The sequence below is a fragment of the Pseudopodoces humilis genome, chromosome 22 (assembly GCF_049639895.1).
Source record: "Pseudopodoces humilis isolate 2021_Gansu_Grassland_sample_001 chromosome 22, ASM4963989v1, whole genome shotgun sequence".
NCBI lineage: Eukaryota > Metazoa > Chordata > Aves > Passeriformes > Paridae > Pseudopodoces > Pseudopodoces humilis.
Genome location: NC_142221.1, coordinates 4,269,476 through 4,284,892, shown reverse-complemented (window position 1 = coordinate 4,284,892; position 15,417 = coordinate 4,269,476). Strand labels below are relative to the sequence as shown.

At 53.8% G+C, this 15,417-nt stretch overlaps 1 protein-coding gene across 6 annotated transcripts in view; it reads left to right on the top strand.

The window, feature by feature from the left end:
- The window catches only part of NTNG2 (netrin G2), a 46,543-nt gene that overhangs the window by 18,957 nt on the left and 12,169 nt on the right, over positions 1 to 15,417 (top strand). For all 6 annotated transcript variants that reach the window (XM_005527295.3, XM_088065889.1, XM_088065888.1 and 3 more), the window contains exons 3-5: positions 1,752 to 2,395; positions 13,372 to 13,544; positions 15,243 to 15,269. In XM_005527295.3, coding sequence (XP_005527352.1) covers positions 1,752 to 2,395; positions 13,372 to 13,544; positions 15,243 to 15,269 — 844 coding nt within the window. The remainder of the gene's footprint in view (positions 1 to 1,751; positions 2,396 to 13,371; positions 13,545 to 15,242; positions 15,270 to 15,417) is intronic.

Here is a 15,417-nt window from a genome sequence, read left to right as displayed (position 1 = left end):
GAGCTCTGAGGAGGCTCCAAAGGCCCATTTTACAGACATGGAGTGGAGAAGCTCTGAGTAGTTTCCAAGACTTTTGGTTGCCTGGCTGGAGGTGGCAAAGCCCAGATTTTCCAAAGCATGTTGTGTTACTCAGAGGTTTCCACCTTCAAGGTACAGCCCCACTTGGCACCCAAGAGCATCCACACGTACAAGCCAGATCCCCTCTGCTGTGACTGGGTGTGCACAGGGCACCCCAAAAGCAGCTCACAGGCACTCAGACTCCAAAAGTTCCCTAGGTCAAAGCAAGCCATGGAATCAGGAGCATCCTCTTCCCACACCTGCCACAGCCAGAGACACAACCAACCTGCTCAGATCCAGCCCTGCACCGCATTTTTTGGAGCCAATATCAGCTCCCCGCACCCTGGCACAGCCCCAATACTGCAGAAAGTCCCCAGGGCCAGGCAGGAACACGCTGGTCCCACACATAGCACCTCCCCATGGCTTCCAACCATGCCCAAAGCACCCACAAACCAAAGAACACCCAGCTCACTCTTACCTTGAAAGCTGCTGTGCTCAGGAGAGCCAGACCTCACTCCCCAGCAGGCTCCTCACCCCCAGACAGCAGCTCTGAGCAGCTCCAGCAGCTTTATCACCTCCTCCTGTGCCAGGTGCCTCTGCCTTGCTGAGAAGGTCCCACAGCAGCAGAGCCCACTGTCATACCAATCCCTCTCCCTCCCCAATCCTCTGGATTTTGATTCTGAGAGGGAGGCAAAGCGACAGCAAATAGATGCTTCATATGCAAAAAAAGGATTTGCAGTGTGTTGCAGAGTTTTTTGTGGTCTGTACCCACTAGAACACAGCCCTGCACAATCCCCAAGGCAGCTGTGACCCACATGCTCACTGCTGGAGGCAGAGGCTGCAGGGCAGTGGTGCTGGGCTTTAACAAACATGGGTGGGCAATAAACGCATTGGCACAGCTGCCCACCCCCAAAACTTCAACCTTGACCTTGACACTGTCCTGGTTCATCTCAGCACATGTGGATGTGGAGGTGTGTCCCTGCAAAACACACCAGCCTGGCTGTGCACTGGCACTTGTGGGCAAAACAGGATGGCTGGATGTTCTCTCCCACTGCTCAGGCCTGGAGGCAGCGGACATTGTCACCTGGATGGGATGAGCCATCCTCCTCACCCTGTTCCCTGTGAGCACGAAGGCACCAGGAGCACAAATCTCTGCTCTTTCTGCTGCTGCTCAGTTCTCTCCCAGCTTGGAGCTGGAGAAATTTGGCTCTAGCTGTGCTCAGAGGCACTGGGGGGATGGTGTGTCCACATCCTTTTCAGTATCAGGAGCCATGAGAGGCAGGGGTGTGCTTGGGAGATTTTAGCCACTCAATTCCTCCAAGGCAGCAGGGATGAGCACAGCTTTCTGTAGGCTTGTAAACTGGCCAAGCTTAGCCCATGTTTCTCAGAGACCATCTCAGGGAAGGAGCTTTCTATGAAAATTACCCCTGTGCCAAATCAAAAAGCCCTTTCCCAAAGGGCCTTTCAAAGGAAACAGCTCAGCCGTTCTTACAGCTGAGGTAAAGCCACATCTTTCTGCCTTAAATTCATTCTCAGAAACAGCATCCTCCCAAGCCAGGCCCCCGGCACCGTCCAGCTCAGCCCAGCAGTTAACGCTTGACATAAGCAGCCAAAGCCAGGGCCCGTGTGCCCACGCTGCCCACGCCACGCCCAGGCTTTGCTTTCCTCCCGGGTGATCATTTTTGTCGTTCCAGGAGAACCCGTACCTGTGCAGCGACGAGTGCGACGCCTCCAACCCCGACCTGGCCCACCCGCCCAAGCTGATGTTCGACAGCGAGGACGAGGGGCTGGCCACGTACTGGCAGAGTGTGACGTGGCGCCGGTACCCAGAGCCGCTGCTGGCCAACATCACCCTGTCCTGGAACAAGAGCATTGAGCTGACCGACGACATCGTCATCACCTTTGAGTACGGGCGCCCCACCATCATGATGCTGGAGAAGTCGCTGGACAATGGGAGGACTTGGCACCCGTACCAGTATTATGCAGACGACTGCATGGAGGCCTTCAGCATGCCAGCACGGAGGGTCCGGGACCTCTCCACCACCAGTGCCAACAGGGTCCTCTGCACGGAGGAGTATTCCCGCTGGGCGGGCTCCAAAAAAGAGAAGACCGTCCGGTTTGAGGTGCGGGACCGCTTTGCCATCTTCGCTGGCCCCGACCTCAAGAACATGGACAACTTGTACACCCGGCTGGAGAGCGCCAAAGGGCTCAAGGACTTCTTCACCGTGACCGACTTGCGCATGAGGCTGCTGAGACCCGCCCTGGGAGGCACCTACGTGCAGAGGGAGAACTTGTACAAGTACTTCTACGCTGTCTCCAACATCGAAGTCACTGGCAGGTAACAGCCGCTGGGTTTCTTTGGGCATCTCTTCTCAGAGGGATGAGAAGAGGGTTCTTGCTAGGAAACAGAGCCATCAGCATTTCTGCTGACTGAGAGATAATCGTCTCTCCCTCTGACACCCCTTCTCCCCAGGCAGGGCAACAGATGTGTCCTTGCAAGGAGTGGCTGGGGCACCTCCAAGGCTGTGTCCTTCTGCAGCTGGTGCTGGGGGAGCTGGGACATGGCTTGGATGGACACTCGGGGTCTGAGTTCCCTCCAATAGCCTGTCCCAGCTGTGCAAACACGGCCAGCCATTGCCCAGCTGTCTCAGGGGTGATGCTGGTGGATATGGGGCATGGAATGAGGCTCACCCCACTAAACTCCAGCTCACTGCCAGTACAAGCAGGGTGGGTCATCCCCAGTCAGTCCTGCACACCCTGAGCAGCTCCAGCTCTGGCAGATGAAGTTTGGGGTGCAGGTAAACCCCCTGAGAGATCTGGGGCAGAGGAAGCAGGAGGGGGTTTGTTTCTCCTGGATTTTGTTTTTCATTTCTCTATACGATGCCATATGTTACGTTATGACATCAACCAAAAAAGCAAAGTAAGGTGGAAAAATGCCGAGATGGCTGATTTCCCATCCAGCTTGTGAGAGACTTACAGGCGAGAGGGGAAAAATCCCCCCATCACCCACCCATGCTAACAAGCATCACCACAGCGACAGAGGAGCCGTTTGTATCGGTTCCAAACTGTTTGCTTCTGAGACTTGCAAGTAGAAATGTTTGCAGGTGCCACTGAGGCTGGCTTTGAAAAGGCTCCAAGGGGAAGGAAGCTGCAGTGAGGGATGGGAGAGCCCTTTCCACTCGCCAGGGCAGGCAGGAGGCAGCGATGAGGGTTTTTCTCACGGCATGGTGCCTGTCTGGGACAAGCAGCTGTGGCTCTCAGCTGGGTTGGGGGCATTTTGGCGTGCACACAGTGGGAATTGCTCAGGGAGGAGCCCTGGGTGGCTCAGACATGTGGGCAGAGGGGTGGGAGAACACCTCCGCATGTGTCTGGTAAATTAGGACTAAATATTTGATGACAGTGAGCTTTGGCTTCCAAGTGTGGAGACCAGCAGAGATAACCAAGGACTTGTTACTGCTCCCGCAGCAGCCTGGGGATACTTGATGCTTCAAAGAGTTAAAATTCTCTTGGTGTCCTGTGAACACCTTCCTCCTCCAAGCCATTTACCTTTCCTGCCTGCCTTGGGCAGGATTTGTTGCTTCAGTACTTTGGACTTCAGGCCATGCTGGTAGGATTCTCCTCAAACCAGCACCTTACTCTCAGTTGTCCTCCTCCCCCCTCCCCAGCCCCCCATCAGCTTTTGAATTCACTGGCCAAATTTAATACCATTTAATAGCAGCAGAGTTTGGTTCAAGACAGAAAATCCCTAAAAATTCTGTGAAAAGAGGCAGCTAGGGAAGGGAAGGAAAAACCCTTTCAAACACACCCCGCGCTGGAGGAGTCGCAACCTCTACCAGACATGCAAAATTCCACAGCCCGAGGGCAGCTGGAGGCGGGGATGGCCGGGCTGCGAACGCCCTGTGGAAGCTGCGATACTGCTTTTTAGCCGGGGCCAACACGAGACAGGTTGGGGTTTGTCGGCTGATCCCTGCCGGCCTCTCCCGGCGCTGGCTCGGTGCCGGCGTGGCCGCCTGCCCGCGGCTGCTGCAGCGGCTCCGGCTCCGCCGCTCCCCTCTTGGCTCCGCTCACCGAAACCTGCCCGACCGCCTCCCCCAGGGCAGCAGGACAGCGGGGAGCAGAGAGCTTTTCCTTGCCTGGGAGCAGGGAAAACTCTGAAATCTGCTTTTATCGGCCCAAACTCCGAGTTCTGAGGAAGATGCGGCTTTGCGCTGCTCCAGCTTGTTGGGCTGGTTCCCAGGAGAGAGGGACGCTCATCCTGGATAGGGAAGAGGGCAATGCCTGTTCTGTGCTGACTCTTCTAGCCCCATGGGCACAGGGCAGGGGAGGTGAGCAGCTGAGGAGCTGTGGATAAGTAGTGTATAGGATGAAGAAGCTCCCTGTGAATTAACTCTGCTCCTGTGATTTTTTTCCAGTCCCAGCAAGCAGGTTTTTCACTGAAAAGCGATCTATTTCCAGCTGTAAGCAAAGCCAGTTACGGTGCAGGGACTAAAACCAAATTAAATCTATTGTATGGCTCAACAAGGGATGGGTTAATGAGAGGAAGAGAGGAGAAATCAATGGGAGCCTGACAGGAGCACGGTGCAGGGAAGCGGGGAGGAAGGGTGGGCAAGGATGGGGATGGACACACACTGCCTCTTCCAGGACATGTTGGAGGAACAGCAGGAAAGTGCCTAGATAAAAGTGGGGTGGTGTTAGGATCCACTACAGGGGGCATGGAAACGAGAGGGAAGATGATTGTGAAGAAGTGAGGGGTCAAGGGCAAAACTCAGCCAGAAAATTCCACCTGGAGAGTGGAGTGAGAGAAAATTCCCCCTGGAGAGCGGAGTGAGCAGCCCTGAGAGGCTGAAGGAGGCTGGCCACAGTGTGTGCCCTCGGTGTGTGGCATTGCCCGTGTCCCTGTAGCACACCGGGATTTTGGCAGTGCTCACAGGGTGATGAGACACTTGGCAGCTCATTTCCAGTCGGTCAAGGGAAGATCAAAACACTTTGCCCTCAGAGCAGACTATGAGCCCAGTTTCTCAGTGCTGAAGCCTGCACCAGATCACTGGTGGGTTCAGAGAGCTTTCTGTGATCCCCTCAGTCCAGGTACTCCCCATCCAAGCACACCCCATCCTTCATGCCTCAGCTTCACACCAAGGAAAACCCTTCACCACAACCTCCCAGAGCTTTTGGGAAAAGCAGGAAGAGACAGAACAGAGGGCATGGGGACAAGGGAAAAGAGTTTTCTGCCTTCTCTTGTCCTGTAAGCCAGAAGATCTGGTGAATCCTGGTGGTCACTGCTTCATTCCTGGGTGTTGGTACAGTGGACTGGTCCCTCAGGGTCTCCTCTGCATCTCCTCCTCCCACAGCCTCAGCCAGGTCCATCTCTCTGCTCATGGCTGACAGTTTATTTTTACTCTCTTTCCTCTTGGTATCTTTTTCTTTTCTTTTTTTCCTCCCCTTTCTTCTTCCGTCCTGTCCCTATTGATCTGCAGAGTAACTGGAGATGCAGAAGAGTCAGGACAGGAATAGACACAAGCAAGCCCTTGGTCTGTGTGTTGTGTGTGTGCCAGGCAGGGTGGGGAAGTGGAAGAACATTTCCCCACAGAGCTCTATTCACTGCTTCATTTTCTCCTCGGTGCAGCAGTGAGCTCAGGCATGGGTGAATGAGCTTTCCCTGGCTTCCAGGGCTGTGATGAGAGTCACTGGTTCTGCTTCCATTCCACACTGGGTCTCTCTGGAGTAATTTCTTCCCCTTCATAATGTCAGTCACTGCTGTGCTCAGCAGGGCATGCTCCATCACAGAGACATTAATAAGCTGTAACTGAAGTTAATGTGCCATGGCTAGGACATGTGGATCCAGTTAGGAGAAATCAGATTGAGCAGAAGTGAATCAATTTTAGGCTGCTTATTAGGATTTCTCCCCTCTGTCCTGCCCTGCCCCAGTGCATGCACTGTCTGTCTGTGCATCCTGCTGGCGATGAGCAGTCCCTGGAGGAAGGCAGGAGGAGAGAGCATCCCTCGTCTCTGAGCAGCTCCATGGAGCAGAGCCTCCTCTCGGGCTGCGCTCAGGCCAAAGAGGCACCAACAAGATGAGGTTTCTAGTTTTGAAGTGGCTTTTCCTTGCCTCAGTTCACCAATTACCTTTCTTAGGCTTTCCTTGGCTGCTTCTTTGCTTACACCAAAAAACTGAAGGGAAAGGCCCTTTGTGCTCCCCTGCTCCTTTCCCTGGTGCATTCTCAGTGCCGTGCATGGATGCTCTCCAGGACGATTTTCTCATCACATGGCTTGGAGAGTTTGTGCTGGTGGAGCAGAACATCGTTGGCCAGCCTGTTATCCTGGTGCCAACAGCCAGGATCGGGCACTCCAGACCTGGAGGACCAAGGCCACCTCCAGAAGCACCTCCTGCAATAAATGGAGCTGGAAATGGTCAGTGGTACCCACAAGCAGGGGATATTCTTTTCTGCATTTGTGGTGAGTTTTGAAATGTGGAAACGATTGATGCAGAATTGCTGTTAAAGATGAATGAATTCCTGGTCACTGCCTCCTTTTCTCGATGAAGGCAGTTCAGAGCACTTCCCCTGTGGCTGTAGCTCAGCTCAAACCATGGGTGCCAGCACAAAGCACATCCTGGTTGCACCTGAGGTGCTTTGCCCTGGTTGGACATTCCTTCTTCTGGCTCTGTTGTGGGAGACCTTCCAGCTGATCTTGACTTCTCCAGCAATGCTGTCTTTAAATTGGAGAAGAGGCTTGGTCCGTGTAAGAGTCTCTTGTTGAGGATCTTAGATTTTGTGTGGTGGCTGGTGAACATCTCTCCCTGAGGAGCAGGGTGGGACCTGCACCAAAGGGGAACAGGCAGGACCTGAGGTGAATGATCTGTGAGAGCAGAGGCATTCTCAGCTGAGTCTGCCCAATCCCAATGCTGGGGCATCACTCCCAAAACAGCCACAGCCTCACCCAAGCATCCCCCAAGAACAAGCCCAACGCTCCTGCAGCCCTCAGCCAGCTGCTGCCCACATTTGGCAGCTTTGGCATGACCACAAAAACCAGGGCAGGCACTGCCTGTGCCTGTCCCTGCTCCTTCCCCTTCATCTCCTGGCAGACAGAACTTGGGTCCCAGGAGGCAGCAGCATCCTCATGTCAAGGACAGCCAAGCCTGTGCCAGCAGAGCTCTGTGTTCCTCGGCCCATCCGCTCCTCTGTGCTGGGCAGCCCCTGAGAGCTGGATCCCTGATGGATCCCTGAGCTTCCCTGGCATTCCTCCGGGCTGGAATTAGCTTGAGTTCCAGCAAAATCTTGCTCTTGGTCATACAGCTAAATGAAATTAACGTGCAGCAACTGTTTGCTGGAGTCCTGCAAAGGTTTCTACTCCCACTGCAGCAAGGTGGGGAGGAAACTCTCTGAGGAAGAGGGAGGGAGTTAGTGAAAAACCCAGAGAGCTCCTCCCTCCCCCAGGCACTGCTGACACTTTGTCGATAGCCAGAGACAGATGCCCAAGGTCCTATTACCTGCTCCTGGCTTTGCTTTGTGAAGGTTTTTATCCCCTCCTCCGATTTTGTTGCCGAATTGTCTCTGGCCTGATCAGATAATAGAATTGCATCGATAGACTGAGAAGGTGATGTATGTTAAAGCACTTAATATAAAGAGACTTCTACAGGAGCCCAAATTCAATTTTGCCAATGAACTCAATTGCAGGCATTATTGCATTCCAGGAGAAAAACCAAGAGTATTTATACACATTACTCTGCAAATATTTATGTTCACATACCTGTATGATGTCCTCTTCACCCTTCCTCCCTTCTGCTGGCCGACCCCCTAATGGGGAAGTTTGGTTTTGTATTTGCTTTTTAAGACAGCTTTGAATATAAATAATGTTCCACCACTCAGCAGGATCTTGACAGCTGGTGAGTGTCAACTTATTTAAAATAAATAGCCTCTCAGATGGGAACAGCCAGCTAGCGTGCTCTCGACTTTGGCATCTTTTAAATTGTCTCATCTTTGTAACCCAAACCTCAAATCATTTCAGAGGGCATTGAGGAGGGTTTCTTCCTGCTGGGAGGACTCACCCGTCCCTACCACGCAACCAAATGTAAAAACCCACAAGGAAAACAGCCCACTCACAACCTAACTCTGGGTTTTTTTCAGTTCTTTGGCTCTGCACAGAGCAGTGAAAGCCAGAAGCCTCTCACCCTGGTTCAAGCTGAAAAAAACCAACGCGTTAAAATGGCTTTTCCTCTCCTTCAGCCCCTGGACCTGGGGCTCGGGGAAGCTCCCAGCCCTGTTCCTGGGATGAGCCACCCTTGCCTTCTCCATCCCCTTGAGCCTGTCCTGCTCCAGGACTGGCAGCAGCAAACCCCTGCCAGAGCCATCTCCCAGCAAAGCAAATCCTGATATAAATGCTCTCCACAAAGGGACTGCGCTTCTTCCATGGCCCAGCCATTAGAAGCTATTTTTACCTGCTTCCACACGCACAGATGGGCCAGAAACAATCCAAGCTCAGCACCCGTTATGCTTTGCCCAAAAGATTTGCTCCCTGCTTTTGCTGAGCTGCCAAAACAGTTGCAGAAGAGCAGGTAGAAGCGGGTAAGCGATGGCCAGGCAGCTGCCGGAGCGTGCTGCGAGCAGCGGCTGGGGATGACAATAGGGAGATGGAGAAGAGTTATTCATGTTTCCCCGAGAGCCCAGATCAGTTGAAACATCGTTTTCCTTGGGGACAGAGAGGAAAGAGCTCCCTTCAAACACATCATCCCGTGAGACTCATTAAAGTCTCATCAATTACAGTGAGAGCAAACAATTCAGGAGAAAGCTCTGATAAGCCTTCCTCCGGCCGCAGTCATTAGCGGCTCTCCCGAGCTGCCTCTCCCCGCACCAGCACCAGCACAGAGGGAGCAGGGCAGCGAAACCGAGCCCATGGGGGGAAAGGTAGAAGTGTGATGGCTCAGAAGCCAGCAGGATGGGACCAGCTGTCTCCAGAGTATCCCTATGGCCGTGCAGAACATCCCCATGGAGAGGAGTGTGCAGGCTGGGCTGGAAAGAGGCTTGCAGGAGAGGTGGTGGCTGCTCCTGCCTCATGTTCAGGATTTTTTTAAGGAGCTCAGGGCAGTCAGTGTTGTCTCATGGAAGCTGGGTAAGAGGCACAAGGGGATGGAGCAGATCTCTAGGTCCCCACCCAGCACAGCAGGGTCACTGCACTGGGCCTGAGGGGTGCCAGCACCCCAAGGCTGCCCCATCCCTGCAGGAAGGGAGAGGGATGAGGAGATACTCTTTGCCTTTCTCTGCCTCACTTCCCTGCTCTGCAAGTGGGGTTGGGGACAGAAGAAGGGTTGTAAAACAAGGAAAAATTTTTGGAAAGGAAACAAAGGGCTTGGGATGGCTTTTTAAAATTATTTCAAAAGTCATTATTAATGAAAGCTCAGGGAAAGGGACAGTTTTCCCAGTCCCAGCACGGAGGGAGGTTTGCTGCAGGTTTGCTGCACTCGCCCCCTTCCTGTGTGTAGGCATCTCCTTCCCTCACACGTGGGCTTGGCACCAGACACCAGCTTGCTGCTGTAACCTCCAGGATGCTGACATGGAGAATTGCAGAAAAGTGCTCTTTATGGCTGAAAGAAAAAAAAAAAAAAGGGAAAAAAAGGACATTTTCCTGTAAACTTTCCTTGGCGCTCCAAGCTCTGTGATGTTCCCTGGTGGAGGCATTGGCAGCATCAGAACCACATTGCAGCACTCTGAGGAAAGCTGAATGACCTGCACTAAAATAAACTCATAAATATCCCTTTGTGCAAACTATAACATCTTGGGGCACACATTGCTCCGACCACTCCTGCTGGGAGCAGTGTGAGCCAGTTTTTGTTTAATGCCAAGTGCAGTGGTGTGACCTCCTGCCAGCCCAGGGCAGGATGGGTGTCCCTGGTGCCTGAGGGTGCTGCGGGTCTGCCCTGGGGCTGCTCCCCACCACTGCTGACCCTACACTGAATGCCCACTGAGAAACAGCACTGTCAGCATGGCCTTGACCCACAAGTCAGAGCTCCCAGCTTCCCAGATCTCCTGCAGAGCCAGAGACCATATTGCACCCAGCACTTTGCTGGAGCAGCCCTGGGGCTGGAGCAGGGCCACGGCTGCCTTCTGCAGGACACAGCGCAGGTGTCTGCCCCGCTGCTGATTTTTAAGCCTCATTGCTAAGTAGCTCCTAACCTTTCCCTTCATCCTCTCCTTCCTGCCATGGCTGGGCGCCGAGGAGGATGAGCATAGGCGAGCAGGATGAGCGGCTCCCACCCAGGGGACTGGGCTAATGCCATTTACTCCAGCCTCTGCCAGCTGAATCTTGGCTGGGGAAAGGCAGGCACAGACCATTGGTGTGTCCTTGGGCTTGTGGGCCCGGAGGAGGAGGCACAGAAGCCTGAGGAAGGAGTTGAAGCTGATCCACTGAGCCCAAGCTGCAGGAAGGCCAAGATGCAGAAACCTCTGCCCAAAATGGGACTGGCTGAGGGTGCTCGGCTGTTCACCATTAAATAATGCAGCCTGATTGATTGGGCTGAAAAGTGCTGTGCTGTGGGGTCAGCCTGCTGGGGTTACAGGTCCCTGCTTAGATTGATGATCCTCAAAGGTCTAATTCAGAAAGCAATCCCCTGGTAAAATTGATCCGTCGGGTAACAGAACTTTTGCACAGTGGCGAAGTGGCCTAGCAGTGAGAAAAATCAGTGACCCTGGCACAGGCAGGCAAGGTGAACACCTGCCTCTGCTTCCTCTTGACTTAATTTTTCTTGCTTACACCAATTAGGAAGTGAGGGTCTCCCCTGGGAAGAGCAGTGCTCTGTCACTCCTCGCTGGAGGACATCCATGAGCTCCCTCCCTGTCCCCATCCCACTGGGCAGGAGGCAGCTGGGGCTGTCTCAGGAGCTTGTGCTGGGCCCCCAGCCCTCCCCAGCAGCAAGTGAGCAGTGTGTGTGTAGGAGCAGGCCCTTCTGGCTGCCTCCTGCATGCACCTGTGCCTCAGCAAGGCCAGGTCCCACTGCACAGAGGAGGATTTGTAGCTGGAGCCAAATTAATGGTGAATGAGACTCACTCTCCTGCACTGGGAGCCAAAAGCACCCCAAAACGTCTGCTTGGCTCCTGCCAGGAGCAAGGATGTGTGCTACATGTGGAGGGGGTTGGTTGAGGCTGCCTGAGGCTGCCTAAGGCCACCATGGGGACCGGGTGGTGGCCACCCAGGGCTGATGTCCCCACTGTGACTGGTCTGTGATTCACAGGGTCAAACACTGGAGCCAAGCACCACCCTCCACCTAATCCCAAACTTCAGGGAAGTCAAGGGGTGTGACAGTCCCTTCCATCCTTGTACCTACTCCCCTGGGGCTCCTAAACCCCCCTAGGCTGGATGCTGAGGCTGTGCCCTGGAGCTACCCCAGGCCATCAGAGGAGGAGGGAGGAGAGCTGCAGCTCCTGAAGCTGTTACTCTGTTCAGGCAGGGCCCAGAGCAGCAGTGGTGAGGCTTTGCCCTGCTTTAACCTGCTTTAACCCACTATCTTGCCTGCTTTGCTCTCGTCTGCTCGTCTTGAAGCGAGAGAAGGAGGCCACACCGTGTGGTCACTGAATAATTCACAGCCAGGCTCCGCAACACCCTGGGGCTGGGCAGCGCCTCTGCCAAAGGGCTGGGACAGTTCAGAGAGATCTTCACCAGAGCCAGAGGGGACCTGCAGCATCTGAAATTCAGCATCCCTCCTGGCTGCACGTACCAGCCAAAGCCACTTCCCTCCCCTGGCTGCTGGGACTCGTGGCTCACTCCCAGAGCAGCAGAGCTCAGAGGCTGTTAGTGCTCTCAGCCGTGACACGGCATCTCCAGCCCTCACTCACACACGGTTTCGAGTGGAGCGTGCCGAGCATGTCTGCCTCTGCTCCCTGGGCCACGTTCTCTTCTTTCCTCCCTTTTAGAGGCTGCAGAATTCCCTCCTCTGCTTGGTCAGACACAGGGCAGGGTTGTAAGACAGGGAGAGATTGTTCACACAGCTTATGCTTAGCCTCTGAGTGGGGTTTGCTAGAATTAAGGACAGGGAGGGGAGGGAGTGGGAAAAAAGAAATCATACGTGAGGTCAGCTTATCCAGCCATGTGTGAGGAGAGCACAGCAAAGGTGGCCTCAGAGGGTCAGGCAGGTGGCTGGGGAGCTTCTTTGGGGGTTCCAAAGGAGAGGGGGAGAGGCACCAGGAGCAGGGGGCATGAGCAGCACCAGCACCCAGACTCCCAGCTCCCAGCCTAATCCAGGCTGTTTATCCCAGTGCAGACAGAGCACAAGGAGCAGCAGGCCACATTTCCTCTGTCTTCTCTGCAGGCATCTCATTCCCCCAGCGCTGCATCTCCTGGGCCCTGTAAAAGGAAGCGCTGCCCCATCAGACTTCTCCACCCCTGCACAGAAGGCACAGCATTACTGTTTGCTAATGCTTCTGCTTCTGAGAGTGTAAATTATTGCACAAAGCAGGGAAAACTGTCAGGCTGTGCTAGGGATCGGCTGTCTGGAATGAAATGAGATGTTTTGGTCCCCCAAGTCTCTGTCTGATGGCCTCAGCTCGGGCCCAGGAGTCACCAGAGCCACGTGTGAGTTATGGGCTCAGCCTCTGCGCTCTGCGCAAGTCACCTCGGAGTCTGAGCAACAGGAATTATTGTGCACAGAGATAATTATTCCCTGCACACTGCACTACAGCTCATTAAAAGTTTCTTAATGTTTGCAAATTGCTGAGTAGCGTTTTTAGTTGTTGCCTTCTCTGATGAGGCGGGGACTAACCGGTGGATTCTGGTGGTGGCTTGTTGTCTGTGTTATTTTGGTCGCAGCAGGCTGGGGCTGTGCTGCACGTAGGGAAAAGGGTTTGTGCTGGGCAGCCTCACACCACAGCAGAAAACGCTCTTGGCTTTGGCACAGTGCACAGGGGGCAAGGGCTGAGTGCCACCAGGGTTGGCCCAGCTCCTCCATCCAAAGCCAGAGACTGCCTCTAAGTAAAAGCCTCCATGTGAGGTAATTACCCAGATTCCTGTAGCAGCCTGTCATGTGAGTGACTCCTTCCTGAAACTGCAGATGTTGAGTGGCCATTAAACAGCCTGTGCTGCTCAGTCAGAGAGCGGGAGTGAAGTGTCTCATCTTGAACAAGAGGCTGCAGATCCGCCCGGAGTGAGGAGGTGGACATTGAACCCCAGCACCAGATATCTGGGGAAAACTGCTGAGTTCAGTGAGAAAAACCTGCAGGAGGACCAGGGAAGGGGTGACCAGCCCAGCCTCAGCACATTGTCAACACTACGCTGGGAGCAAGGAGGAGCAGCAGGAACACCTGACAGCTCTTCCCTGTCTTCTTCCTCCAGATGTAAATGCAACCTCCACGCCAACCTGTGCACCTTCAAAGAGGGCAGCCTGCAGTGCGAGTGTGAGCACAACACCACGGGCCAGGACTGTGGCAAGTGCAAGAAGAACTTTCGCTCCAGGTCCTGGCGAGCAGGGTCCTACCTGCCTCTCCCCAATGGGTCCCCCAATGCATGTAAGTACCCTGCAGAGAACCAGCCCTGCCCTGGGCTGCACAGCACCCACAGACGGGAGTGGGTGCTCATCTTGTCCTTCTCCAGCTCGAATCCGTTCAGGATGCTCCGCTTTCCAAAGGGATGCTTGTCTTGGTACACAGAGAAGTGAAAGAGGATCTGGTAGATGCAGAGGTGATGTGTTGACTGCTGGCAGAGGAGTGATGAATCTAAATGATGGTCAAGAACAGGGATGATGACCTTAAGCCAAGATATAACCACGGCTTCGGGGCAAAGGCACTTATTGTCCTTTGACAAAGGCGTTATTCAGCACAGCAGAGCTCTGGCTGCTGAGCAGCCCACGGGCTCTGTACTGGCTCTGCTCAGCTGCAGGAGTGCTGGCTGCTCTCTGTATCCTGTCTGTGCTTGCCGGTGTTCCTGGGAAGCGCCGCGAGCCGTGGTCCCCGTGCGCAGCCCCAGCCTCCTGCAATTGCTGCTGGAACACGGCTCTGACAGAGGCAGCGCACAGGTGAGATGAAGGATGCGTTCCCACCATCCTCCGAGCAGGGAATTGGGGCAGGAGACATCACAGATGGGCCAGTTCCTCCTGGGTTCCTGTCCACTCCACATTAGCAAACTTGTTTAAATGTCAAGAAGCCACAGTAGCCACTCCAGCCTTTCAAGCAGCAGCTTTGAGCATTACCAAAGAGAATCTTTTTCTCTCCCTCCCCCCAAATTTTTTGAAAGATTTATGTGCTTTAAGATGATCAAAGCTGAAATCCAGGCTGCGAAGGCCGTGACGGGAATGTTTTGTGTGTGCCGGGGCTGGTAGACGAGCAGATTCTTTGAAAGGGAACGAGCTTGTCAGCTCCCACCAAGCGGCTGCATTGCTTCAAAGGAGCCTGGGAGAGTTTCTGGTGTTGACAGGCACAGACATGCTGTTCTCTCTCTTTCCCTCCCCTCCATTCCTTGTGTCTCTTCCTATTTCTCTTTCTCCTCTGCTCTTCCTTCTCCCATTCATCTCTCTTCCCATCTTTCTGTCTTCTTCCTCCTCCCCACCCTGACTTTCCACTGCTTCCTCCTCCCCACATCAACATCCTCTGCCCCAGAGGCAGCTCTCTGAAGCCCTCTGCTCTTGGTAGTCCTACCTCTTCCATCACTGTGCTTTATCTTCACGCAGAGCTGAGGCTTTCCATGATTCACCCACGTGTTACAGCAGGAAGGCCCGTAAACATGTTTAAAAAAAGACTGGACATGGCACTAAGTGCCATGGTTTAGTTGGTGAGGAGGTATTAAGGTCATAGGTTGGAGTAGATGATCTTAAAGATCTTTTCCAGCCTAGTTCATTCTGTGATTCTGTGATTCTTCAGTCCCCTGTTCAGGCCCTGCAGCTTGTCCTTAGCCCAGTGCTCCTTTGTGTTTGTCCCTTGCTGGGCTTTTGCAGCAGCCCAAGGAAATGGTTAACAGAAAAACTCATCAGCAAGGACCACGCTGGTTTTCCTTCCCCAGGTGAAAGGCTTGAGATGCCAGGAGCCCAGGCAGCGTTGTCTGGCTGTTTCTGTGCTGTGACAAAAGCTAGCTTTTAAGCTGTAGCAGCAAACTGATGTGCCTGTGAGCAAGCCCCCACTAATTAGCTGCTCTTCTGTCCCATGTTGTGTGTCTGTGTGATCTTATGATGGTGTCCTGCTTCCAGTGACTGGGCTTCCTCTTGTTTTTTCCAGGTGCAGCTGCAGGCTCAGCCTTTGGCAGTAAGTAAAACCCTGACTGAAATGCTGGCATTTAACACCTCGGTGCATGATTCTTGTGGATGTCACTAGGAAAAAAAAAAAAGTTATTTTCTATCCATTATCATTTCCCAGGCAATAAGTCTTCCATAATTGTGCCTCAATTTCTGTC